The sequence below is a fragment of the Esox lucius genome, chromosome 1 (assembly GCF_011004845.1).
Source record: "Esox lucius isolate fEsoLuc1 chromosome 1, fEsoLuc1.pri, whole genome shotgun sequence".
In the NCBI taxonomy this organism is placed as follows: domain Eukaryota; kingdom Metazoa; phylum Chordata; class Actinopteri; order Esociformes; family Esocidae; genus Esox; species Esox lucius.
In genome coordinates this window covers 17,290,746-17,316,823 of record NC_047569.1, presented here as the reverse complement: position 1 = coordinate 17,316,823, position 26,078 = coordinate 17,290,746, and the positions used below count along the sequence as shown (strand labels likewise).

Sequence of the window (26,078 nt, the reverse complement as noted above, 5' to 3'; positions counted from 1 at the left end):
GTCAGCTACAGTAACAGTATTTTTCGGACTTGTAATTTCGATTTGGTAGGTCATTCAAGTTGACATTGCCAACTGTGAACAAGGATAACACGTTAATGCAGCATGTTTCGTTTGAGGGAGTCGAGAGACAATGCACAGCAAATTAGTAGTTTTAATTTAAAATGTAATTGATAAGATTACTCCGCGATATAATTCTGTCCTTTGTTACACTGAAACTACTGCATTTGGCCTACCCGACCCCGCGAGAGTACCGTCTTCATTGTCTCCTCTCGTTTGCACCATTATCGCGAGGTTTGATCAGCTGTTATGTCTGTTTTTAGTCTGGCTCTTGGACGGTCAACACGTGGGGAGGGTAGAGAAAGAGGCATAGGAAAGGAGTAACACGTTGGTGTTGAATCGGGCTCGGAATACGTAACATTATATCACGATAATCTAATTCACCGTGGCGGCGCGGAGGACGCTAAAATACAGTAAGTATGTTCCAGATGTGATTACAAGCGTACAACTTGACAGGCATGAACCCATAAAATTCGTCCGTGGACGATGTAGCCCTGGTTATATTGTAGTGAGACAACTCGAGTCCTTTCACTAGTTGGATACGATGTTATTCTACGAAGTGTTTCATTCAAATAAATGGAACGGTAGTTTCACTGAATATGTTACATGTATCACCGCTTTAGTACTGTGCAGCCCATGTCATTGAGTGCGCGCATACATTCGTCTATTGGATTCGGTGTCCTTACATTTAACAATTGACTCAAAATACAAATCAAGTGTGTTTCTTTCTTGTTCTCTACTCCACGACACGATGTTTCCTTTAAAAAAATCCAATAAATTGTTGGTTAACAAGGTGGTGTTAACGTTATGTCCATCTAACAAGCTAACGTGAAGGTTTTGAGGCCCACGCTGCACAATTAGCATAGCATTTCAATGCTAGTCTACATGAACATGAATGTAATATGCGACATTGTATCACTGGGTAGTCATTCTCGACTCTTTAAATGTAATTGCTTTTACATTGCTACTGCGCAGTCTGTCATGCACTTGGCTGCAAAATTGTGAATGAAGTGCCAATCATTGAGTTCAGACTCAACGAAGTTGGCTAACCGTAATGGAGAGGCTTAAATTAATTGGACTCTTGATTGTTTCGTAATATCTTGAATATAGTGTTTGTTTGAAGTATATATGTATTGCTCTGTTTTTCACAATAGTTCACTTAGTCTTTTCTGTCTCATCAGTTGATTGTTACCATTCGAGCAATACGCCTAACTTATTAGATTTTAGCGGTAAATCATCATGAGCCGCGGCCTACCATGCTTTTATTGCACGTAGTGTGTAGGTCATAGCTAGCAAGTTACCTAGCTCAGACTCGTATCCCCCAGAAACTCTGCCCCTTATGCAGCTATTACACACACACTTCGATCATCGAAGCGGACACCCTACATTTAATGTATAATTTATCTGCCGTGAAATCGCCAGTAGGCTATAAGATATTGAGTAGACGTATACGTGCTATATTTCTGAAGCCCTATCGCAACGACGAGGGCCGATGTAATCCCTGAAACTTGAATGTATTTATCGTGTTTTATGTTAGGACGGTCTGTGTGCAAATGAGCGGCAACTGTTTCCCTCTGTTCACGGGGCTTTTAATTTAGTATTGGTCTAGCATTTGTGTGGACTACAACGGGATTAATTATCGTGGGATAGCTTACAAATGGGATCTATCGACCGCATACAATTAAGTCTAGAACGCTCTCGACTGGGAGAAGCGTTGTGTTGTATCTGTTCCTTACAAGGTTGTCGGGTATTCCAACTGCAGCATCGCTCTGGAATTATGCTTACCCTGCTTGTGCGGACGCATTTGTATGGTTGGTAACGTGTAATGCAAATATGAAATGACCCTTTTGTTATCTACCTCCAAGGTCGTACAGCAGCGCAGCTCGATTCTTGACTTTGGAGCAGTCATTACTTGTGCATGTCCAGGCCGCCGGCCGTAGTGTGAAATAGACGGTTGGGCGTAGAGACTCACCAAATGCTTTTATTAGGCAACTGGAGTAAGTGGGCGTTGTTTATTCTAACCTTGTCGAAGGTGAATTCAAGAGTAGCGTGTGACGCCACTAGTTAGTGTATGTTTTTTTTTTTTTTTTTATCAATTTAGGAAGCTGTCATGGACTTTCACGTTGGTACTGTCACTTAACTCTGGTGAAGCTAGTCTGCATTGTCAGTTGTATGATGAAGCAGCCTTGAGGTACAACATGAAGGCCTAGATATTGTAGTTTACTTCCAGCACGTTGCTGGTGTGATTGTATGTCAACACTCAGAGCAATATGTCTGGCTCCTGCACATGGATATTGTAATTCAGATCAGTAAGTGTGCAGAAAATGTTCCTACATGTTCTGCCCTGTACGTCTCCATTAAGACAGCCAGTGTGCTAAGCAATGTTGCTAAGCAATGTTTGTCTACCCTTAGAGAATGATATGTTGTCTGTTATGCCACTTTTTCCAGCCAATCATCATCCAGTACTAGTGCTCTAAGAAGCAAGTTTATAATGATAAATGGTGGTTTGAATACTAATAACTAGTATATGTAAGCAATAAGACATGAGGGGTGTGGTATATTGCCGATATAGTGGTAAACGATCTCTTTTACCCATGGCTGTCAGCCAATCATCTTTCCAGATTTAAAATGTATGTTTTTTTTTACGTGACTGTATACCTTGTGTACCACATGGTAACTTTTTCTGCTCTAATTCCATTGGTAACCAGTTTACAAGCGCAATAAGGCATCTTAGAGTTAGTGGGGGGGGGTTGGGTATATTAACAACAGCCCCTCGTGTTTTATCACTTATTGCTCCTTATTGCTGATAAGTTGTGACATTGTTAACACGGTACACAATTTTCAGGGTTCAGTTTTGCCTAACTGCTCCACTTTTAAATCCCGTGGCCATACATCATGGTATGCATCTTTAAGAAGCCACGATTGGACCTTAATGACTTGTTTGGGCTAGACTGGGATCGGTGGCCCTTCAGGTCTGTCTGTATGTGACTAATGCTGTTTGATTGACCCCTCTGTAATCCCTGCCCCTCAGCCATGCAGAGTCCCTATGACTCATGCACCCTCCACCCCGCTCTACTATATACACATCCTTGATTCCGCTCTGCAGGAATCCCATCATTCCATGTCTGTAAAGCCCTGTGTGTTTAAACATAATGTGGTGTTTTTGTGTACTTCAAATGGTAGTGTGTGGTGATCCCAATACTGGGGTTGTGGGTTTGGTTCTCACGGGAGGCCGGGATGTAAAAATATGAAACTGTATGCCCTCACTATCGTAAGTTACTCTGGGTTCTGGTGTCTGCTAAATGGTGTACATGCCAAGCTAGTTCCAGTTTTTGGATGACATCACGTATTCACGTAGTGTTACGGTGGAGCAGCATTTTCTCCTGGTGTTGCTGTAAGAAATAAGGACATGTTTCCTTGGGGTCATTTTTATTTTGCACTCAGTTGTTCCTATTTTTAAGTTCACATTCTACAAATGAAATTATGCTGATGTACTCAAAGATAATTTCTGCCTCCACAAACGACACCAATGACATATATGAAATACTTTGCATGTATTATTAATCCATATTATCAGGTATGCAAAATGTATTTGGACGTACTATGCTGCATCGCTTGGGTAATATCTATAAATTGACTGAAGATTAGGCTTGCCTATCTACATTCACTCTATGATAATTTGCTAAATCCCAAATGTGATCTTTTACCTAGTTAGAATTATATTGATTCAGTGTGTAGGCTTAACTTTTATGGTAAATGGTGTTAAAATACCCCCTGATTTGCTTCTCACAGACACCAATAAATGTCACATACTCTTGCTCAACAAAACATTTCATTGGTGTCACGTGCATTTTTACTATCACTTTAAGAAAGGGTAGCATATTACCCCAAGTTACCCAACAATGAATGTGTATTATGCAGTGGCATCGGAAAGTATTCTGTAGATAGTGTTCACCTAATCTGCATTTCCTGTTATTGTCTAAATCTATTAGTGATTATAGTGTTTTACCCTCAGTCTATACACACTATACACTTAATTACAAAGTGTATTTTGCATTTTTCTTTTTTATGTGACAAGTTTTCAGGCCTTTTGTTCAGTTAGGGATGGAATTAGCCACTTCATGAGCAACATCTTGTTTTTGCCAGATGTTGCTCTTGGCCTTCTGGCCTAATAGTTTGATTTTGGTGTCAATGTGCATGCTTGCTGTCCAAAAAAGTGGTTTACTAATATCATAATTTAGCAAGATATTTTGTAAAAATGAAACAATATTTGCAATGTCTGTAATGCTCACAAACCTGGAAAGTAGTTCCGGTGTTAGAGTTGGTGAGATGGATAGCTTTTGGCTTAAATGACGACGCCTTCATCAAAGCTGTGCAGTTTAGGTTAGTGGTTGCGTCTTTGTGGCATTTATGCCACTCTCCTGTGTGTTTAGGTGAATTGCTGGCTGATATCACATATCCTAGGGAAAGTGGACTATACGCTCTAATCTGGATCTGGCATTATGCTCAGAATTCAAAAATATTCCTCCATAGCCTACCTTTATTTTACCTACAATTATATATTCTGATGTTTAACACAATGTGGAGATAATGAAGCCACTGTATTTTGCCCCAGTATCTTCTATGAAGTGGTGAATTGCAGTATATATGCGGGGTGAAACAAAGTTGGAATGCTTTATTGTCCCTTCCTTGTTTGTTGGCAAAGGCCAATGACCAGTTTTTCTTGTGATTGCAGTATGAGTTGTTGTACACTGACTGTCAGAATTCATGTTTCCTCCCTGTGGAACTGGCAACTTCACTTCAGAAGAATATTTATCTAGCTTTGAACACACAGCAACCAAGTCAATACTTGGTTATATTATCATATTTTGGGATTGTCTTGTTTTTCGATTCATTGCTACTTTTTTGCCGTGGACATTTTTTAATGTGGACTATCAGCAGCTGAAATGAATGCAGTGGAATCTCTGCAATGGAGGCTAGTGTGTTTTCCAAGACAAGGTTTTTAGGTACACAAAAAAAAGCATGCCAAAGTTAGAATAGATGGTAATGCTATAAAACATGGCTACACAATCCATGTAATAGGCTAATTACAATATCCTAACAAGTTCTGTTATGTTGTCTCGTCTGATGCCGGCATTGTGTATATTGAAGTCTCTGTGGCTGTGGTCAAACTGCCAAAAATGCTACTCCACGAAAAAAAATAATACATAGCTAGATGGAAAATGCTAGGACTAGGACATTACCTGTTTGTTAATGATTATGGCTTCATTCAAAATGTTTACTTTAGAATGTGTTTCTAAGTCTGTTGTGATTACTACTGGCCTGTGTCAAGTTGGGCAAACAAGTTATTTTAAGCGAGTCCCCATAAATAAACACCTTCTTGCTAAATACTGATGTGGCTCACCATTTAACCTCTCATAATCCCACAATTCATCTCTGACTTTGTGTATGTAGGTATATACAGTGAGGGAAATAATTATTTGATCCCCTGATGGTTTTGTGTGTTTGTCCACTGACAAAGAAATTATCAGTCTATAATTTTAATGGTAGGTTTATTTGAACAGTGAGAGACTGAATAACAACAAAATAATCCAGAGAAACGCATGTTAAATTGATTTGCATTTAATGAGTGAAATAAGTATGCGACCCCTCTGCAAAACATGACTTGGTACTTGGTGGTAAAACCCTTGTTGGCAATCAGAGGCTAGATGTTTATTGTAGTTGGCCACCAAGTTTGCACACATCTCAAGAAGGATTTTGTCTTTGCAGATCTTCTCCAAGTCATTAAGGTTTTGAGGCTGATGTTTGGCAACTGGAACCTTCAGCTCCCTCCTCATATTCTCAAGGTCTGGAGACTGGCTAGGCCGCTCCAGAACCTTAATGTGCTTCTTCTTGAGCCTCCTTTGTTGCCTTGGCTTTGTGTTTTGGGTCATTTTCATGCTGGAATACCCTTCCTCGACCCATTTTCAAAGCCCTGGCCGAGGGAAGGAAGTTCTCACCCAAGATTTTACGGTACATGGCCCTGTCCATCAACACTGTAGCTACCTTCCCGATTTGTGAGCATTACAGACATTGCAATCTGTTTAATTTTTACAAAATATCTTTGTAAATTATGATATTAGTAAACCACTTTTTTTTTGGACAGCAAGCATACAGGTTGACACCAAAATCAAACTATTAGGCCAGAAGGTCTGTGTGCTCGGTCAAACAATAAGCTCACTGAGTTGTCCTGCAAGTTGTGTGGAAGTCTCTCAGAGGTTATTTGATAGAGAGCTGCACACACAACAGTCTGTATTCTGCTGTGTTTTAAATGACCGATGGACAGACTACTACAGAAACATTTCCCAGGTTGTGGCTAGAAAACTGACCTTTTGGGTATCTTTAGTCTACCAGATAAGCTGGAGTTAGGCACGTCACACTCAGCCCTTCTGTTTTTTTGGTCTATACTCCACTCAACTGGGCATTGTGGTGACTTTAAATGTCTTCAGTAGTCAGTGAATCCATTTATATGTATCCAGCCGAGATCAGATGGAAAATCGCACCCCTCTCTATCACTCTGAAGTAAAATATGGGACGTCTTTCTTCATTCCTTAGGCCTAATGTTGAAAGCATTGCAATTCATATAGGGTTTAAAAAAGCATTCATGTAATCATATAGGCCATTTTTCTGAAAACCATGCACCTGTAGCCTATCACAAAACTGTATTCTATGTTTCTGAAGGAAATGGGAAGTGTTTTGTAATATGGAAGTGCTCACCCAAGTTTGCAAGCAAAAGCTCATGAACGGCGAAGACAGAGGTTTCTGAAACAGTGCTCTCACTATATATTTGATGGATAGCCTATTAATGCTTGCATAGCCCCTCCCCCTCCAATTAAGAACCCCTGACCTAAAGTGTTCCTCTGATAGACACACAGCCTAGCCTCTTCAATGAATAAGTCCACTGTCCGCTCTAATATAAAAATCCACCGACAGCGTAACGAGAAAACAATCGATCCGTACCCTAAATGGACTCAGCCCTACTACCTATTACTGGATTTTTAGTGACACACCTTATAGCATGTAATCTGCCCATGTGTGGACGCTTCACATATGTGGTAACCAATTAAAGATATCAAATCCTAAACACTGAATCCCACTTTTATTTATAATATTATTTCAATGTATATTTCCGTTTGTTTTACAGATACCATGAAAAGGAATAAAACTTTTCATAACAAAATCATAAAAAAATATATAATGTTTCGCTGCAGTCCAAATAACACCCTTATTTCTCTTATTTTGGTTTCCCCCAACTGCTTACAAAAAGTTTTGAAGAACAATTTGAAAAGTGAATTACTTGAAATAAGGAATAGCGTTGACTGCTTGTCAGACTGTTCCCATCCCTCCCTATCAGTGGAGGCTGAAGGACGGGAGACTCAGTTTAGTTGTGGACCACACATCAGTCAAGCCTTTCCTGTGTAAGTATATAGAAGGAACAAAGACCAACTAGCCTCCACAATACTGAATGGGGGTAATATGAGTAAAGATGAATTAGTTTCCTATCCACCTAAAGGGTGTTATTTGGACTGCAGCGAAACATCTATATATTTTTTAATGGTTTTGTTATGAAAAGTTTTATTCCTTTTCATGGTATCTGTAAAACAAACGGAAATATACATTGAAATAATATTATAAATAAAAGTTATGGCAATAGTATTATATTGTATAACAACGAAAGGTATTATAACCAAAAAAGGAATGGGGGAGTTCTCGTTGCATTAATAGTCTCTTTGCAGGGCTCCATCTTTTAATAAATACCGGTCTGTGTAATGTCAGTGAATGTGTTCTCTTCCATTTCAAAAAGTACACAAACCTTTTGTAGCCAGAAGTTCTGTGTTGGGAGATTTGGTTTTCATCCACTTAACTGTAATGCCCTTAATGGTGGCTGTGAGCAAGATCTTCCAAAGGATGTTTTGGCCCCTTCCCTCTGTGCCCTCTGGAATTATCCCATAAGGGCCACTAGGGGTTTTGTGGGATTTTTCTAATCAAGGTTTTACCTAAAAATTTTACTTTTCTATTAATATTTCTGAAGAGAATAATCCTCCTGTCCTTCCTTGAGGAGCCTCCCCGCTATGGCAGTCACAACTTGAATGATCCTTCAACAACCAGGGTAAATGGAGAAACCATATTATTGTGTGTCTGTATTATTTCTATTCATTGCTCATGTTATTTGCAAAGGAAAATGCAATCTGCGCAATGTAAGTGTGCCTTGAAGGAAATTATATTTTAATTTACCACTTTTGGTGTGGTGGCAGGGATTTTGCAGTGGTACAGTGTCAAATCTAAATTAATCACTTGAACAGAACATGTAGCGCCATGGGTAACGTTCACAAAAATTTGGTTCAGAGGTTCATTTAAACCATTCTGACCAATACAAAATACTGCAGACCTGTGACAAATGCTGGATTTGTTGAGCTATGGCTACACAAGACTATAGTCCATCTACTGCTGTGAGTAGTGAGTACTGTGGAGTCATCGTTGTGGTACTCTGAATGTGGCCCTATTTATTCCAGCATGTGAGCTTGTGTGCGTGCGTTCTGTCTTGCTTTGCAGTGGAAGACCCACGTCAACCACCCTAGTAGGCTGGGAGAAGGGGTGACAGAGAGGCCAGTGAGAGTATCCCTGTAATGCATTCCTTCCTTCTACAGCCTGGGCCTGATCTGGGTCTGTTAAGGAAAGGCATGCAATGGCTTCCTTTTTTAACATGGAGCGGGTCTCTGCTTTGACCAATCAGCAGCGAAGGAACTGGGCTTACCCAGTCAGGTCGCATTAACCTGATGGTTTGCGGTGTCTCCTGCTTGCTACTAGACCTTTTTATATTGCCACTTGGTTGAAAATTGGGAATTTCCCTCAAAGTTTCTCTCAAAGTCTGATAAAGGTGATACAGAACTGCTGTGTTACCTTTTTGTCTGGCATCTGCCTGTTCATTCATGTCTGTGTTTTAAAACCGGAGTGACAACAAGGAAGTGTTCTACACCAGTAACTGTTAACAGAAGTGTACGGCAATGCTGCATGCATCTCAAAGCACTGTGCCTGTCTTGTGAAGTTGCTTGGAACAGGGGAGTAAGCTTGTGGCAAATTTGCAAGAGCGAGTTCACTTCTTTACCACTCAGTAGGATACTAGTCATTGATTTGACATTTTAGTAATTTGGTATCATGTTTACCTGTTTTACTGAGTTTAAAGCAAATGCGAAAAGTCTGGGGAGATCAGTGGAATGGTTTGGGTAAACTTGGTCTATGCTTATTCTCAGTAATAATATTGTATGTGCTTTCATTCCTTTTTTCTTCTCCACATAGCTTGCCTCTGTTAACCGCCCCTGAAGTTTCCGCTCCCCATTTATTCCTTTCATATCATTATTTTATTTCTGAATGGCTACAATGGGGAATGTTTCCGTAGGAACCCCACACTGTGATTTCCCACTACCTTGCCTATTGACTGATCTCCGACTGAGAACCATAAGGTTAGAATTCAGGTGTCACTCAATGCGCTGTTGTAGTTACCATAGGGTATGAGTGGGGGCCATATGGAAGTGCTGCAATGTTATTTTTCACACCTACCTGTTACTATTATGCGTCTTTTTTATTGGGTAATAGACAAATGAGACTAACCTGAACTCTAGATAATGGGCAACTGGAAGATGTCTTGCTCAGGTCATGTGATAAACCCTCCCTGTGTTTTGTCTCCAACCAGGTGTAGCTGCCTGGGTCCCGAGGAGATGCCACTGAGGTTCCGCTCTATTGTCCCGTACACACTGCCTGGTGTGCTGGCGCTGATAGGCTGGTGGTGGTACATCTCCCGTAAGAAAGAGCGAGTCACCAAGCACGACAGTGAGGAGGGGGCAATGGCCATGGGCCTGCTGGTGTCCCCGTCCCCCAGTGAGGGCAGCAACGGCCTGGTAGAGAAGGGCAACTTGTCCCCCTGCTCTACGGCTGTGGCCGCTCCCAACACAGTCTGCAGCCGCAGGGAGAGAACGCCCAAAGCCAGAGAGCAGCGCTTAACAGAACTGGAGGTGGTTGCACAGATCCACATCCCGGCCTCTAAGACCCAAGCCGTAGAGCTACAGAGCACTTCCCTTTCAGCTACAGAGAGGCTGGACCCAGTCGAGGCAGTCCCAGCCCCCGGTTTGGTGAGCTGCCATCAGATACCCCGGACCAGCTCACCCACCCCTGTCTCACCCCTACTGACACAGACCCCTCAGGGAGAGCACGAGGCCATCGGAGGGGGGGCGCCCGCAGACGTTGCCGTGGTTACAGAGCCGGCAAAACCAACGGTTACAGAGCAGGTCCAGGATACGCCGGAGGAGCCGGTCGTTGTCGCGGCGTCAGAAGCACTTGTACAGTCCCAGATGGTCCACACCTCAGCAGCAGACCCGGCCAACGCAGAAAGGCCTGAACCCGAGGGTGAGGTGGCGGCGGCACACGAGGCTGGGGGGTCCTTCATCCAAAACCTTCAGGTGGAGCTCATGGCCAAAGACGCCCTCCCAGTCCTCTGCAGCAGTACCAAAGACCCGCTGCCCTCCTCGCTTGTCATGCCCGCCGAAGCCCAGGCCGTGAAAGTCACACACGAGTCCCCCATTTCATCGCAGGACTCTCATCGGGCTGACCTGACCAGCACGCTGGCCAGCTTCTCGGCCCCAGGCCCCCAGCAGGAGAATGGGGAGTCCAGCAGCGAGGTCCTGGCGCATTTGGCAGCTGGTCTTATCACGGAGGTCATCTCCGCAGCCACCCAGGAGGTTCTGAGTATGACCTCCTGTCCGGAGACACGGCATAACCAGCCCACGGCCGGGCCTGGCTACAGCAGCACCCCATTGACCAATGGGCGGCCGTGCTCTCAGCAAGAACCAATCACAAGGCACATGGAGGATGGGCCATCCCCAATAAGCCATTCTGAGGCCGGCAGGGCGGACTGGAGAGAGCAGAAAGAAGTGCTGGCCAACGGTTGTCCAGTGACGTGGGAGCCGATAGGAGCAGACAACACAGTGAGTCACTCCTGGGCAGCGGCCACTCCCTGGCAGGAGGGGAGGCTGCAGGCTGGCAGCCTGGACACACGGAAGGGGGAGGAGGAGGTGGCGATGGTGGCGGAGGACTCGGCCTGCAGTACGTGCCACTCTGAGGACGGGGTCAGCAGCGAGGACCAGCAGGGCACGGAGAGCCGGGAGGATCTGATCCAGGTCTCGGGGATATCCGAGAGGAAGGAGAGTCCGCCCCAGGCCCTGGAGGAGGTGGTGACGGAGGCGGCCCTATCGGGCCACTCGCTGGCCGCTGTCAGCGAGGTCAAGAGGCTTAACAGCATGTGTCTGAGGAATGGCTCTCACGGAACAAGCGAGACCGAGACGGATCAGTCTGGAGGTAGGACAGGGCACCGCCCGTAGCAGTCCGTGAAGGTGTGGGAGGGCAGAATGCATTAACCCCCCCCCCCTATAATGTTTCTAAATGGTTCTCAAATGTCTCCTGAGGACCCCCAGGTGTTTCCTGTATTATATGTCTACTAGAGAGAACACCTGAATTAACTTGAAGACTAATTATGAGCCGTCTGGTTGATTTGTGAGTGAGGTAGTTCAGGGCAACAATAGGTTTGTGAGACCTGGGAGTCACCAGGAGACATTTGAGAACCACTACTTAATGTTGAGGGCAGAATCAAAACGTTTGTGTTAGTGCAGAGAGCACCAGGTTAGATCTAAGTGTTAAGCAAGCTATGGGAAATGGTTGGTTTCATATATTTGGTCTTCTTAAGCATTTGGAATGTCCCATTATTTGGTCTTACATAATGCTAAATTAACCATTCTGAAGTAGCCCGACTTTGGTCGCCAAATAGTACCTGGAAGGATACCCGAGTGGGTCAGGGCAAGCTGCAAAACCGTGCTCTACTAGTCACTGACACTGACCCATCGCTGAGCCAATTGAGTCATGTAGATATCCGACAGGGCCAACCGTAAGCACCGCGGTGGCTAGTCACTCGTCATGAAGTCCTTCCTGACGGTGCCGCAGACTGGCCACACCGTCTGTACTCAGACAGTAGTGATGGTGTCATCGTATCTTTGGTCTGTCAGCAGCATTGTGATCACACGTGCCTGGTGAGAGCTGTGATTTGGTTTGTGTGAGCGGTGCCCGGCCTGTCATTGAGTTTGTAGGGGACCTGTCTGATTCAGTGTTTGTGCTGCATGTCCAGGCTCTGATGTGAACAGTATGGACTCTGTGGACAGCGGGTGCACCATGGGGGCCCGGGACGGCAGCCCTGCCATTGCTATGGGCTCTGAACTCATTGTGTGGGAGATTGAAGTACCTAAGGTGAGTCTGCTCCATTCAAAACCACATGGACTTGGTTCATTACCTAGTATTCGGAGACTTAGTTCATGCTTGGGTCATTACCTACGGGTGCTGGTCATATAATTAGAATATCATCAAAAAGTTGATTTGTTTCAGTAATTCCATTCAAAAAGTGAAACTTGCATATACATTCCTTCCACACAGACTGATATATTTCGTGTTTTTCTTTTGAATTTTGATGATTATAACTGACAACTAATGAAAACCCCAAATTCAGTATCTCAGAAAATTTGAATATTGTGAAAAGGTTCAATATTGAAGACACCTGGTGCCACACTCTAATCAGCTGCAAAGGCCTTTAAATGGTCTCTGTCTAGTTCTGTAGGCAACACAATCATGGGGAAGACTGCTGGCTTGACAGCTGTCCAAAAGATGACCATTGACACCTTGCACAAGGAGGGCAAGACACAAAAGGTCATTGCTGAAGAGGCTGGCTGTACACAGAGCTCTGTGTCCAAGCACATTAATAGAGAGGCGAAGGGAAGGAAAAGATGTGGTAGAAAAGTGTACAAGCAATAGGGATAACCGCACCCTGGAGAGGATTTTGAAACAAAACCCATTCAAAAATGTGGGGGAGATTCACAAAGAGTGGACTGCAGCTGGAGTCATTGCTTCAAGAACCACCACGCACAGACGTATGCAAGACATGGGTTTCAGCTGTCTCATTCCTTGTGTCAAGCCACTCTTGGACAAGACACAGTGTCAGAAGTGTCTCGTCTGGGCTAAAGACAAAAAGGACTGGACTGCTTCTGAGTTATGTTCTCTGATGACAGTAAATATTGCATTTCCTTTGGAAATCAAGGTTCCAGAGTCTGGAGGAAGAGAGGAGAGGCACATAATCCACGTTGCTTGAAGTCCAGTGTAAAGTTTCCACAGTCAGTGATGCTTTGGGGTGCCATGTCATCTGCTGGTGTTGGTCCACTGTGTTTTCTGAGGTCCAAGGACAACGCAGCCGTCTACCAGGAAGTTTTAGAGCACTTCATGCTTCCTGCTGCTGACCAACTTTATGGAGATGCTGATTTCATTTTCCAACAGGACTTGGCACCTGCACACAGTGCCAAAGCTACCACTACCTGGTTTAAGGACCATGGTATCCCTGTTCTTAATTGGCCAGCAAACTCGCCTGATCTTAACCCTATAGAAAATCTATGGGGTATTGTGAAGAGGAAGATGCGATACGCCAGACCCAACAATGCAGAAGAGCTGAAGGCCACTATCAGAGCAACCTGAGCTCTCATAACACCTGAGCAGTGCCACAGACTGATCGACTCCATGCCACGCCGCATTGCTGCAGTAATTCAGGCAAAAGGAGCCCCAACTAAGTATTGAGTAATGTACATGCTCATACTTTTCATGTTCATACATTTCAGTTGGACAAGATTTCTAAAAATATTTTTTTAGTATTGGTCTTAAGTAATATTCAAATTTTCTGAGCTACTGAATTTGTGATTTTCATTAGTTTTCAGTTATAATCATCACAATTAAAAGAAATAAACATTTGAAATATAGTATATTCCCCTCAGAAGTTGATTGATAAACATCCATATTATTGTTATTATTTGTTATTACCTTCATCAGTTGTCTTTGTCAATCTAACATACCTTTATTCTTTTAAGACATCCGGTCTCTATTCTCTTCCCATCTCTCTCTCCCTCTCCACAGCACCTGGTGGGCAGGTTGATTGGGAAACAAGGGCGCTACGTGAGCTTCCTGAAGCAAAGCTCTGGTGCCAAGATCTACATCTCCACCCTGCCTTACACTCAGGAGTTCCAGATCTGCCACATAGAGGGTGAGCAGGGTCGGCCGCCACCATCACAATTAGCAAATGACTCACTTGACTATAAATAGTATACTAGTAGAGGGATCTAAATGAACATGTTTCATTGTTAGAACCGGTGCTCCCTACTTTTATACATTAGGAGCACCATTAATGATTTGTGGAGTAGTACATTTCTGCATTGTTCAGTAGCTACTTTCCTGCTTAGAAACCTTGCATAGAACAACTGTTTCATGTATCAAGGTGCAAGATATCTGCAAGATGCAATTTCAAAGAAAGTGTACAATTTTTAACGAAGTGTGAGTAGTTTTGGAACGTCTGGATTCCTGAGGTATTTATGGGATGTATAGGATAACTATGGGGTTTAAATGTGTCCCTGCTAGGTTCCCAGCAGCAGGTGGACAAAGCCTTGTCCCTGATTGGAAAGAAGTTTAAGGACTTGGACCTGACAAACCTTTATGCCCCCCCACCTATGCCACTGCCCTCGCTGCCCATGACCTCCTGGGTAAGGATGTTACAGAGAAAGCCTGGCATGGTGAAGGCCCGGACTGTGTCCCTTGAACATTGTCTCAATCCTGCTTTCTTTAGCAACTGTTGTTAATGTTAAACATCCAATCAAATATTGAAATTCTCTTCAGTTAAATGTGACAGCTGCATAATGGTGTGAGATAATCAACTCATATTGACTATTATGACAAATCTATGCATCCCTTACATTTTTGTGGGACTTCAGGTATTCAGTTAAATATCATGACACGTGTCGCCATTTTTAACCACATATGCCCCTTGTGTTTTATATTGTTACCATGTTTGTAAAGTAACGCATGTGCATATACACACTGTGCACAATTATTAGGCAAATAGTATTCCTCAAGATGTATTTTATTTTTGAACAAACACAATGCTCTCAGTCAATCCAACATTTTATTGAACCTCAAACCTGAATGTTTAACAAAGAAAAAGTTGTTTTGAACTTTCTCAGGGGAGTACATAAGAGTGCAGAATTATTAGGCAACTAATTAAAAAATATATTTATTTTCAATTGTTAAACTAAGTGTAAGAAATAAGTAACACTAAATTACAATTAATTAAACATTTTGTCCTTTCAAAAATATTCAGTGACCAATATAACCACCCTTTTCAATAACTCCCATGAGCCTTCCATCCATGGAGTCTGTCAATTTCTTGATCTGTTCACGGTCAACTTTCGCTAAAGCAGCAACCACAGCCTCCCAAATGCTGTTCAAAGAGGTGTCTTGTCTTCACTGACTGGGCCCTTCTTAAATCTCACGTTTAAGAAGGGCCCACAAATTCTCAAGAGGATTTTAGTCAGGAGTGGAAGGGGGCCAGGTGATTATTCTGGCATCTTTGTGGCCCTTGCTGGCTAGCCAAGCAGTGGAGTACTTGGATGCATGTGATGGAGCATTGTCCTGCATGAAGATCATGGCCTTCTTGAATGCTGAAGACTTCTTCCTGTACCACAGTTTGAAGAAAGTATCTTCCAGAAACTAGCTGTAGGTGTGGGAGTTGAGTTTCAGTCCATCTTCAACCCAAAAAGTCCAACTACCTCATCCTTAATGATAGGAGCCCATACTAGTACCCCTCCTCCACTGGGCTGGCGCCTCACTGAAATGGTGCTGTGTCCATTAGTGAACCAGCCACAGGCCAATTCATTTGGTCCATCAAGAGTCACTCATTTCACCTGTCCATAAAACCTTAGAAAAATCTGTCTTCAGGCCAAGAAGCTGCCTAATAATTATGCACAACTTGATGTATGGTGTTATTAACTGTTGCCACACCCTCCCTCATTTCACAAATACATATCAACTGAAAATGATTCAATCCAATGAGCATTCAAGTTTATATGGTTTGGAGTTGGAAAATGTGCATGGAAATAATGATCCAATCAGAATACTCACTTGCCTAATAATTGTGCATGCAGTGTACATGTTGGCATGGTTTAATAATTTATCATTAAATCAGCGGTGTTTGGTACCACCCCATATAATGTTTTACTACCCTATAACATCCTCTCAGCTTTCACAGTGGGGTTCTACCAAAGAATTGGAACATTCATTATTCATGACTGATGTCTCCTAGAATATTAAATGCAGTAATAATGCTTAGTAGTAATGCTTTGTAACTAAATGGTACTCTAGGTTTGTGAACATCAACATCAATAAGCCAATTCATATGTAATTAATGTAGGAGCAATTTTCTATTCTTGAATAAACATTTGTTGGAATGTTTGTTAAAATTCAGACAGGCTTGGCTTCCATCTCAACCCTTTTTTAGCCTGGCGGATGAGATTTCTTCCCTTCTACCTTCAGTTGAGCGGGTTGTCTCCTCTCTTAGCTCCTGCTTCCCAGTGGTGTGACGGTGGAGGTGATCGTGGTGAACATCGTGTCGGCGGGTCACCTCTTCGTACAGCAGCACACGCACCCGACGTACCACGCCCTGCGCAGCCTGGACCAGCAGATGTTCCTGTGCTACTCCCAGCCGGGAACACCCGCCTTGCCCTCGCCTGCTGAGGGTAAGGCCCCTCCACGGTGGGCGGTCTGCCCGGGTGGGTTTTGGTGTTTTTGAGCCCGGACTTGATCCTTTCTATTCTTCCAGTTGGGGTGATCTGTGCGGCGCCGGCGGTGGACGGGGCCTGGTGGAGAGCGCAGGTTATATCCTTCTACAAAGAGACCAACGAGGTGGAGATCCGATACGTGGACTATGGCGGCTATGACAGGGTGAAGATTGACACGCTACGTCAAATAAGGTGGGTGGGTGCTAGAAAAGCAAGAATACCTGAACTGTATTTTCATGGAATTTCTTTTTTTTAGGTTAGAACAGGTTAGATCAGTTGTTATTCATTCTGTCCTGTTTGGAAATGGGGCCTGCTTTGTTCAACACTAGATTCGGGTCACATTTCGATGGATCAGAATGTAACGGCGACTGTTAAACTCTAAACTCCTTATTTTCAGGTCGGACTTTGTGACATTACCGTTCCAGGGTGCAGAAGTGTTACTGGACAACATCGCCCCTCTTCCGGGTACTGGCATTTTAAATTGTGTCTCTGTACAACTGCATGTTTTGTTCATAAGGACGAAAACAGTGTCAGACTTCCCTATGTGTGCTCCCAGGAGGTATAGCCATCCAAGATGACAGTCTAGCTTTGAACCTTAAGTGTGCGGTTAGCTGACGTGGGGCTGGGAGATGCATATTGGCATCTTGGGTGTGGGGTGGCGTGATCAGCACTGACTGACTACCTTCTAGCAACTTCTATTTGTAAATATACAATCCGACGTCACCCTGTCTGTGGATGATAGCTCCTTATTGTTAATGGATGTTAACTTGTCAATAAATACATGCATCCACAGGAGAAAACGCATTTTCAACTGAAGCCACCTCTGCGCTGGAGGAGATGACGAGAGGAGTAGCACTGCTTGCACAGGTTGGTAGAAATACAACGTGAAGCTCTGGGCTAGCTGTCCTGTGCTCTGCTGCCTGTCACTGGTGGCTAATCTGGCATTTGTCTCCCTTCTAGGTCACTAACTATGACAACAACACTGGTCTCCCATTGGTCCAGATGTGGAACATGGTTGGGGAAGAGGTATGTTTACATTTGCCCTGGGATTTGATGTAAAACAATTTGCCTCTTTAGAATGTAGATAAAAGCAATTGAAAAACGACAAAGTAATGGTCAACATTTCCATTTAATGTGGATAGTCTTTTATATTGAGTGTATGATAATTAATTGAACAACTTCAGACCGTTCAGGTCAACATTCTGATAGCTGTGCTTATTGTCGATTTGGGACGTTATTTTTCACTGACCCTTTTCACCCCTTCTTTCCGTTTTCCTCCAGCTGGTATCGGTGAACCGCACACTGGCGGAGCGGGCATTGGGTACTTGGGTGGAGGGCTTTTGAACCTACAACCCCTGCACCTCCCGCTACACCCCTCTTAGACCCCTTGTCCTTTCATCGCTGGAGGCTGGCCCCAACTAAACCTCCAGAAACAGTCTAATACTTCAATGGAAGAACACAACCACTGGATTTGGAAATACTTTATCTTTGTTGGTTTTTGTTTGTTTTTTTTTGTTTTTTTTTTCTCCATGTTTCAAAAGAAATAAAGATTGTTGTATGCAGAGGGGGAAAGAGAGAATGAAGTACTCCTTCAGAATATGCCAACCCCACACCCAAAAGAACTGAAAATAAAGTACTTGTACATTTTAAAAAGATATCTATATTGTAACTAAATCAAAGGTCAATCCCCCTTTTTCTTTTTTTTTCTCCATCCTACCTGATGTTTCCCTCCAACTTTCTGGATTGTCATTCTGTGGATGTAGAACTTGACTCCGTAGAAAACACTATCTGTCAATGGAGAACTAACCTCACCTTAACTACCTATATGCACTTGCATAGTGGCAACATGGCGTGGTTGTTTACCAAGGAACCATTTACGTTGTGAGACTGGGCTCAATGTGAGGCTTTTAGATTATTCTACATAATTCAGTAGCCACAGTCTATCTCCTAACTGGCTGGCTCTTTGTCATGGTCTCATGACAGCTGTGGACATGCAGGCCTGGGTGGCTAAGAATGGCTCCTGGCCTTGCTGTTGTGACTGACACCCTCGGCCGTGGTGACAAATAGAACACTCACCACAGTCTAAAGTACATAGACGAGGTGGGGGGCCTCCTCTGACCTAGGGGAAGGAGCAGAACCAGGTTCCCAGGAGTCATGCGAGGCCTGCTCAACTGGCCTGGTCTTCAGTCCGTAGAACACTGTGTGGCCTTATGAAGAAACTAAACGGGCTTCCTTTTCTGGCATCTCCACCTGACCTGGAGGCACACCTGCCTGACCCATCTGCCCCCCCCCCCCCCCCCCCCCCCCCCCGGGGGCGTCATCACACCGTTGCGGGTTGCCTGGCATCACAGCTGGTCCGTCCGTCCAACACTACCACTACATGGCAGTTTCACTACTGTTGAGTCCGAGGCGTCGCCTGGAGGGTCTGAATGCTATACTCACTCCTGGGGTCTTCCTCCGTTCTGGGTGCAGCTGTCTAGGCAGTTCAAGATGGGGGACAACCCCTCAGTTTTGTTCCGGGAGGAAAACGATACAAAACCATGGACAGGCCTCTGACATCTGACCTGGAACTCTTAACAGTTTTCAGTTAGCTCAGTGGCTCAAAGGCCCAGTGCTTATTTAAACCAGTCTGTCTTCTATATGCATGTTAACCTGCCCAGGTCCCCGTCTAACTTAGGGTCTTCACTGTGTTGACTCCTGCGTATAGCCCCTTTTACCCCTTACATTCTATTGAAGTTTGTCTGTGCAAGCATTACACCTTATGCTCTATTCCATTCTTATTGTTGCAAGCATTTTAATGGAGCCAAAATAGTCTTGCGGGCAATTCACTCATTACCCAGAATGTTGAGTGTGTTAGTTGGCCCCTTTTCACTGTGGGAATAGTTATTTTGAAGCTATGTCATCTCCACTCAATGGGCGTATGAAAGTACAGTGCTGTATATTGCGGCACAGAAACGGTGAGCCTGAAGAACAGTTAAGAGCTTTTCTCAAAGCCTCTCACTAACTCTGTTGTAGTTGTATTCAGGTTTTGCATAGGAATGAACTATTGTCAGTTGTCGAATCAAGTTTAAAAATTGGAGACTTGTTGTCCCGGGACTCTGAAGATGGGTCTCCTTCCACGCCGGCCCCGCTGCTTTCTCTAACACTCCTGTTTGGCTGCTCTGGTTGTTGATCAGAGATTTTTATCACTTCTAGATGTGTAGCTGTCATCTGTCCTGACTCTCATTGCATTTTCAAATAGTTTTCTTATCAAGTTGTTGTTTTGGAATTGAATTTATCAACTGCTAATCATGTGACACTTAAATTGGATCCCTCTGGTATTAAGGCAGGTACTGTCCCTCTGAACAGTCTTGTTTTGGACATGTGCAGGTGAAGTACACTGTTAGAGGATTGGCTCTTATGTAACTGTTCTAAATGACTGTTCCTACACATATTTAAGACAGCCTTTGCATCTATACCATGCGACAGAGGCCTATTACATATTGATCATGTAGGTTAACTGCACTTTCTCAACCTGGAGACATTGACATGTTAAGTGGTGGTGGCTAGATTTGAATCATGTCTCTGGAATGTTTGGTGTGAAGAGGTTTGTAGGCTTTTAGTGCAGATGGTGGCTGTTTCACGGTGTTTGAATGTTTAGTCAGTCCAATGGTAGTACTTCATCTCTCCTTATGCCTGTTCTTGTTTGTTGAAACTGCAGGAAATAAGGCACCTAGCTACTAATTCAGAATCTATTCAAGGAACTTACATTTCAAGGCCAGCAGGAGGGGTTAGAGTCCAAAGCTAGCTTGGAGCAGAAGCCATAATATTGTTTATGCTTGTCGGCCCTTCAGCTTTGTGTTGTCCCTACCTTGTTTCCAGCTGTGATGTCACAATCAGTAAAGATTGATAACTAGATTGATCCAAATGACACCACTCTCTACTCACTCCTATCATGCTTGATTTAACCCAAATTATTTCTTCACTTGTGCAGGTCTGTAAATAAGATATTTCACTGTACTTTTGTATAACACTGAAATGAGAGAATGGAAAAAGGGAACAGGTTTTTCTTTGGGTTCTTTTTTTGGGTTCACCATTTCCAAAGCTCTTTGTTCTGTCGGTAGGACTGGTTTGAAGTGTTTGCTTTGCTAGATAATTCATTTGATTATTTAAATGAGTGTAAGCAATCCTGCCTAGAGCATTTAACATGTACAGGTCAGTTTTTGTGAGGCTCATCAAAGGTTTGATTCTTGGTTGTACAGATCTATTAAAAAAAAAATAAAGTTATTAAAAAAGCGTCCACAGTTATGAGATATTCTAGAAATGTGTGTTTTTCTACAATAAGCCCTGTAGGTGGAGATGAAGTTTGGCGGAAGGATTATTGTGGGGTTTTTGAACTGCTCTGCAGTTAACATGCACATTCACTCCCGATATGCACATCATTTATCAGACAGAATAATACACAACAAACGATCGATTGCAATGCCACATTGTTTATACTTTTCTGGGCTGTTTAAGAAAAACAGTGACTCTCAAAAGTATTCACCCCCTAGGATCTTTGCATGTTTTATTCTTACAACATGCCCATGTTACAAAATGGGCTTTTCAAACTATGTACCGCTGATCAACCCCAAAGTGCATAATGCCAAAATGAAAAAGAATATCTTCGAAATGTTCTAAATTATTACAATTATTACACTGAAAATAATTGATTACAGAAATGTTCAACCCTTTGCTATGACACCTCAATAAGTCCTAGTGCAACCAACTGTGTTTAGAAGTTATGTATTTTGTTTGAATGGAGTCCATATGTATGCAGTTACAGTTAGGTGTTTCAAATGAATTTAGATTAAATACACCTGTCTCTGGGAGTTCCCACAGTTGGTTAGTACAATTCCGAACTGCATTGTGTTGATGAATCAAAGCAAATCTGGAATAAGTACCAGTACCAATCAGGGATAGAATGTAAGTACATATCCAAAGCATTAAATATCTGCTAGAGCACGGTAAAGCCCATTATTAAGAAGTGGAGAGAATATGCCGCAACTGTTAATCTGTCTAGAACAGGCCGTCCTCAAAAGGAGAGTATCTGAGCAAGCAGGATGCTAGTCAGGGAGGCTACCAAGAGACCTATGGCACCTCTAAAGGTGTTCTAATCTTCCACGGCTGAGATGGGTGACACTGCATAATGTATAAAGAATAGCTTGGGTTCTTTACATGTGAGAGTGGCAAAAAGCAATTGTTGAAAAAAAACTCAGCTAGTTTGCCAGAAGGCATTTGAGAGACTGAGACCAATTGTAAGAAGTTTTTAAGCTTTTTGCTTCAATGCTAAGAACTTGGCACAAGCCTAGCACTGCACATCATAGTGAGAACACCTCCCTTGCCATGGAGCATGGTGGTGTCAGCATAATGCTGTGGGGTTGCCAGGACAAAGCCTGGAGTGGCTTTGGGACAAATGAGAGAATGTCCTTGAGTAAAAGCAAGGACCTCAATCCAACTGAGAAAATGTGGAGAGTTGAAAATTGCTGTTTATGGGTCTATCCAACTTGATAGTGCTTGAGCAATTAGGCAAAGAATGTATACAGATCTATCCAAATAAATTAATTGCTATAATTGCTACCAAAAGTGCTTTGAAATATTTACCAAAGGAGGTGAATACTTAAAAGCAGTCTTTTTTTATCTGTTTTATATTTGCAATTCTCCAATTTGTGCTGAACACGGCTGCTTTAATCTTGTGGACACATTTACTCTGTGGACACATTTACTCTGGTATTAGCCTCTCTGCACTGGCTGCCTGTTAAGGCTAGGGCTGATTTTAAGGTTTATTGTTAACCTATAAAGCAATACATGTACTTACCTCTCTGAATTGGTCCAGCCATGCATACCTATGTGTATGCTAAGATCATAAGATGCAGGCCCTCCTTACTTTACCTAGAATCTCTCAACAAACAGCTGGAGGCAGGGCTTTTTCCCACAGAGCTCCACTAATTTGGAATGATCTGCCTAATAAGGTTAGAGATGCACTTAGTGCAAACCTTAAAGTGTCTACTAAAGACTAATTTATTTAGCAAGGTCTATGATTAAATGTAGGTTGTCCCAGGAATGTGAAGGTGAATGGAAAGGCTTGGATTTACGATCCACCCATGCCAGATGGGCTTTCATCTCCATTGGGATGTCCTCACTCCAAAGCCATTTGGGGGTGGAGTCACTGGCTTACTCTTGTTCTCCATTGCTGTGCTTTTGCAATGGGAGTGAACTCTGTGGGCAATACTTAGCTCGCTTTCAGGGTGGTTACGGTCGGTGTCCCTTTGGTTAGATGCTTGGCAAAGTGGTTGGAGTGACGTCCTGATGATTGGGCCATGTCATGGGAGGTTTTGCTCTGCTTCCTTGTGTCCTGCTCTGTTTAAACTTCAGTATTACTATTTGTACTCATAGAATGTTCACCCGGCACAACAGGAAGAGGACAGGCAACCCCTCAGAGCCTGGTTCCTCTACAGGTTTCTTCCTAAGTTTTGAACCTATTAGGGAGATTTTCCTGGCCGCTGTGCATCAACCCTTGTTGTTGCTTGCCCTTTGGGGTTTCACACTGGGTGTTTGTATAAGCATTTTGAGATGTAAACTCCTGATGTAAAAGGGCTTTATAAATTAAATAAAAAAATTTGCCAAAAGCTCACAATTAAATATATGTTGTAACACAATAAAATGTGGATAAATCCAAAGGGGGTGAACACCTTTGAGAGCCACATTTCACACAAGACTGATTTGACTTCTGTGAACTCATGCTTTTTGTATTCAAATAAAGCTTTTTGTATTCAAATAAAGCTTTTTGTATTCAAATAAATTTCAAATAAAGAAATCGTTTTTACAGATTAATAAAACTGAATAATAAGAGATTAATAGTTGCATAAGTATTCACTTCTGTTTAGGCAATCTTAAATTCATTCAGGAGTCCAATTTGGCTTTTTTGAAAGTCATAAAGTAATTAGTTTATAGGTAAGAACTATCAGATACTCAGAAACATCAAGTTGACAATGATACTGTAAGAGATGGTCATCCTTCTCAACTGAGCTGCAGGACTGAGGTAGATATTCAGAAATGTCACAATGAGGTGATTTAGAAAAGCCACAGTGTTAATGTTATGAGGGGAGGAAATATATAAATAAGGAATTCAAATTATATCAATATAGCAAATGGAAATATTTCAAAACATGTTTGTTCGTTAAGACAAAAAGAGGCAGGACGGTGTGCACAGCTTTTAGAGACTCACTCAAGAGGTCTCTCAGGTGTCGCTTTCAAAAGTGTTTCTAACATCTATTAAAATAAATGAGTGTCATTTTTTCATTCACATTAACAGAAAAACATAAACTTCACAAAATATTCTGTTTTGATCACATTCTGTCCAAAAGTGATAAATACCTACGCCATCCAAAGGATCTGACATGACTGTGTATGCTATTTTGGTAAATTTGCGGTCCCTGCAGATATTGATCACTTCCAAATATTCTACTTTGGCTATTGCTTTCACTATTGCTAAGGGGGATGGAGTTGGGTGGTAATGAGGCGGTGACAAAACTATAAGACTCTATCACTTAATGAATGTGTGAAGTTAACCTACAAATATTAACTCAGTAAAACCCTTCTGAGATTAATTCCATATGTATACTGTAATTAATGTTCATTAATGTTCTAGCCTTTAACAGGCTATAGGTAATGATGTGCAGTGCTGTGCTGTTTAATGGAGCTGTCAGCCATGCAGTGCAAGCCAGCTAGTATTTCACACAGGTCAGTATTCTCAACAAGCTGCTTCCAGCCGTAGTCTATGAGGTGCCAATGTGAAAGCAAGGGGCCTCTCTCAGTAAAGATTCATGAATTACAAAGAGTGTACTTCCTTGACTCTGGCTGCCAGTGATCTTTTATTCTTCTATTACAGGGGAGCAGTGAGGTGGCGCACTGCTGACTGGTTAAGTACAGTACTTCAGCCAGGCAGAATAAGTGATTCTCTGCACAGGGACCGGGCAAGAAGAGTGGTGCAGAATTGAAGAGCAACTGGATGACAGACACCTAAAATAATTCAGCTCTGGTAACAAGCAGAATGAGGAGAGGGAAGGAATAGGTCGCTACCCAACATAACTTGGTGGTGGCTCTTTCTTGGAATTCTGTAATGTCATTGTCATTGTGTTTTAGTGACTTGTTTATTATGGACCCAATATCTGCCATCCTATCAGCTCATATGTGATATCTGTCTCAGACAGGCCTAGAGCATAACCTGAGATTAGTGTGAATCAACACAAAGAGTCTTCTCTTTTCTGCTTCTGGCACTGCGAGTGCTGTCAACTGATAGTAGAATCTTGATAACGGGATCTGGCTCGGGAAAGGCAGAGGCCTCGGGTGAGACACACGTGAAATGGCCACAAGATGGTGTAAGAAGTCAAAAGATCAGTCGTAGATAAATATTCTCTTGACAGTCCAAATATGGATATATGAAGAGCTGTTGCCATCTAGGAACACCATGAGTTTCCAGGTCTCCAGAAGAACAAAACAAAGGAGACAGGCACTAAACCCAATTCTATTGTTAGCATAATTAGTTAACTTACAAAATACAATCCCAATTCTATTGTTAGCATAATTAGTTAACTTACAAAATACAATCTTACAATGTTAGGCTTTACATCTCAGCAGCCATATTACCTGCAGCCATATTACCTGCAGCACAAGTCTAACACATTTTTCCATGTTGCTGAAAGAAAATGTGTATTGTCTGCCTTTCAACAAAAACAATTTCATGAAGCAAATATATAAAAAAGGGTTAATTTCCTGCAATTGTTGACATAGCTAAGAAAATTGCTTTTATAGCTTGTGCTTCCAAAACATTTTTTTTTTTTTTACAAACAAGTTCACTCAGGTTCCTTTTACAAATTTTTTTGTTTTAGTTGAAAATCTGAAAATATAGCTACACACAAAAAATAAATAAACCAGAAACATTTTCTTGTCATTCTACAGTATTTGGTCACTCTAAATGTCACTCCACTTGGTCTTATGTAAAACTATATACATTTAAGGACATAGTATGCTTTCATTAACAGAGGAGAGAACGTGGAAAGTATTGAGGAGAGTGTGTTGGCATACTGATCAGAATTGAGTATGCCAAAATCTACGCCCTGCCGAGTACCCCCTGCATGTGCACGAGAGGTAATTTGGCAATTCAAAATAGATATGCCTTTATTACTTCCATAGATTTTTAGCTATGGCTGTTTAAAGATGATTCCCACTGTGGCAATCAAGAGTTTGATTTGTATTATTTGTATTTTTGTTATTACCATGTAC

General features: G+C 42.5%; 1 protein-coding gene across 1 annotated transcript; it reads left to right on the top strand.

The window, feature by feature from the left end:
* Window positions 1-284: 284 nt before the first annotated feature.
* On the top strand, window positions 285-21,067 carry akap1b (A kinase (PRKA) anchor protein 1b). The gene is made up of 11 exons (XM_010873856.5): window positions 285-470; window positions 9,788-11,445; window positions 12,266-12,384; window positions 14,086-14,212; window positions 14,584-14,705; window positions 16,556-16,733; window positions 16,817-16,967; window positions 17,173-17,240; window positions 17,569-17,642; window positions 17,736-17,801; window positions 18,057-21,067. The coding sequence occupies exons 2-11, from the start codon at window positions 9,813-9,815 to the stop codon at window positions 18,117-18,119; spliced, it is 2,601 nt and encodes an 866-aa protein (XP_010872158.2). The 5' UTR covers window positions 285-470; window positions 9,788-9,812; the 3' UTR covers window positions 18,120-21,067.
* Window positions 21,068-26,078: the final 5,011 nt, after the last annotated feature.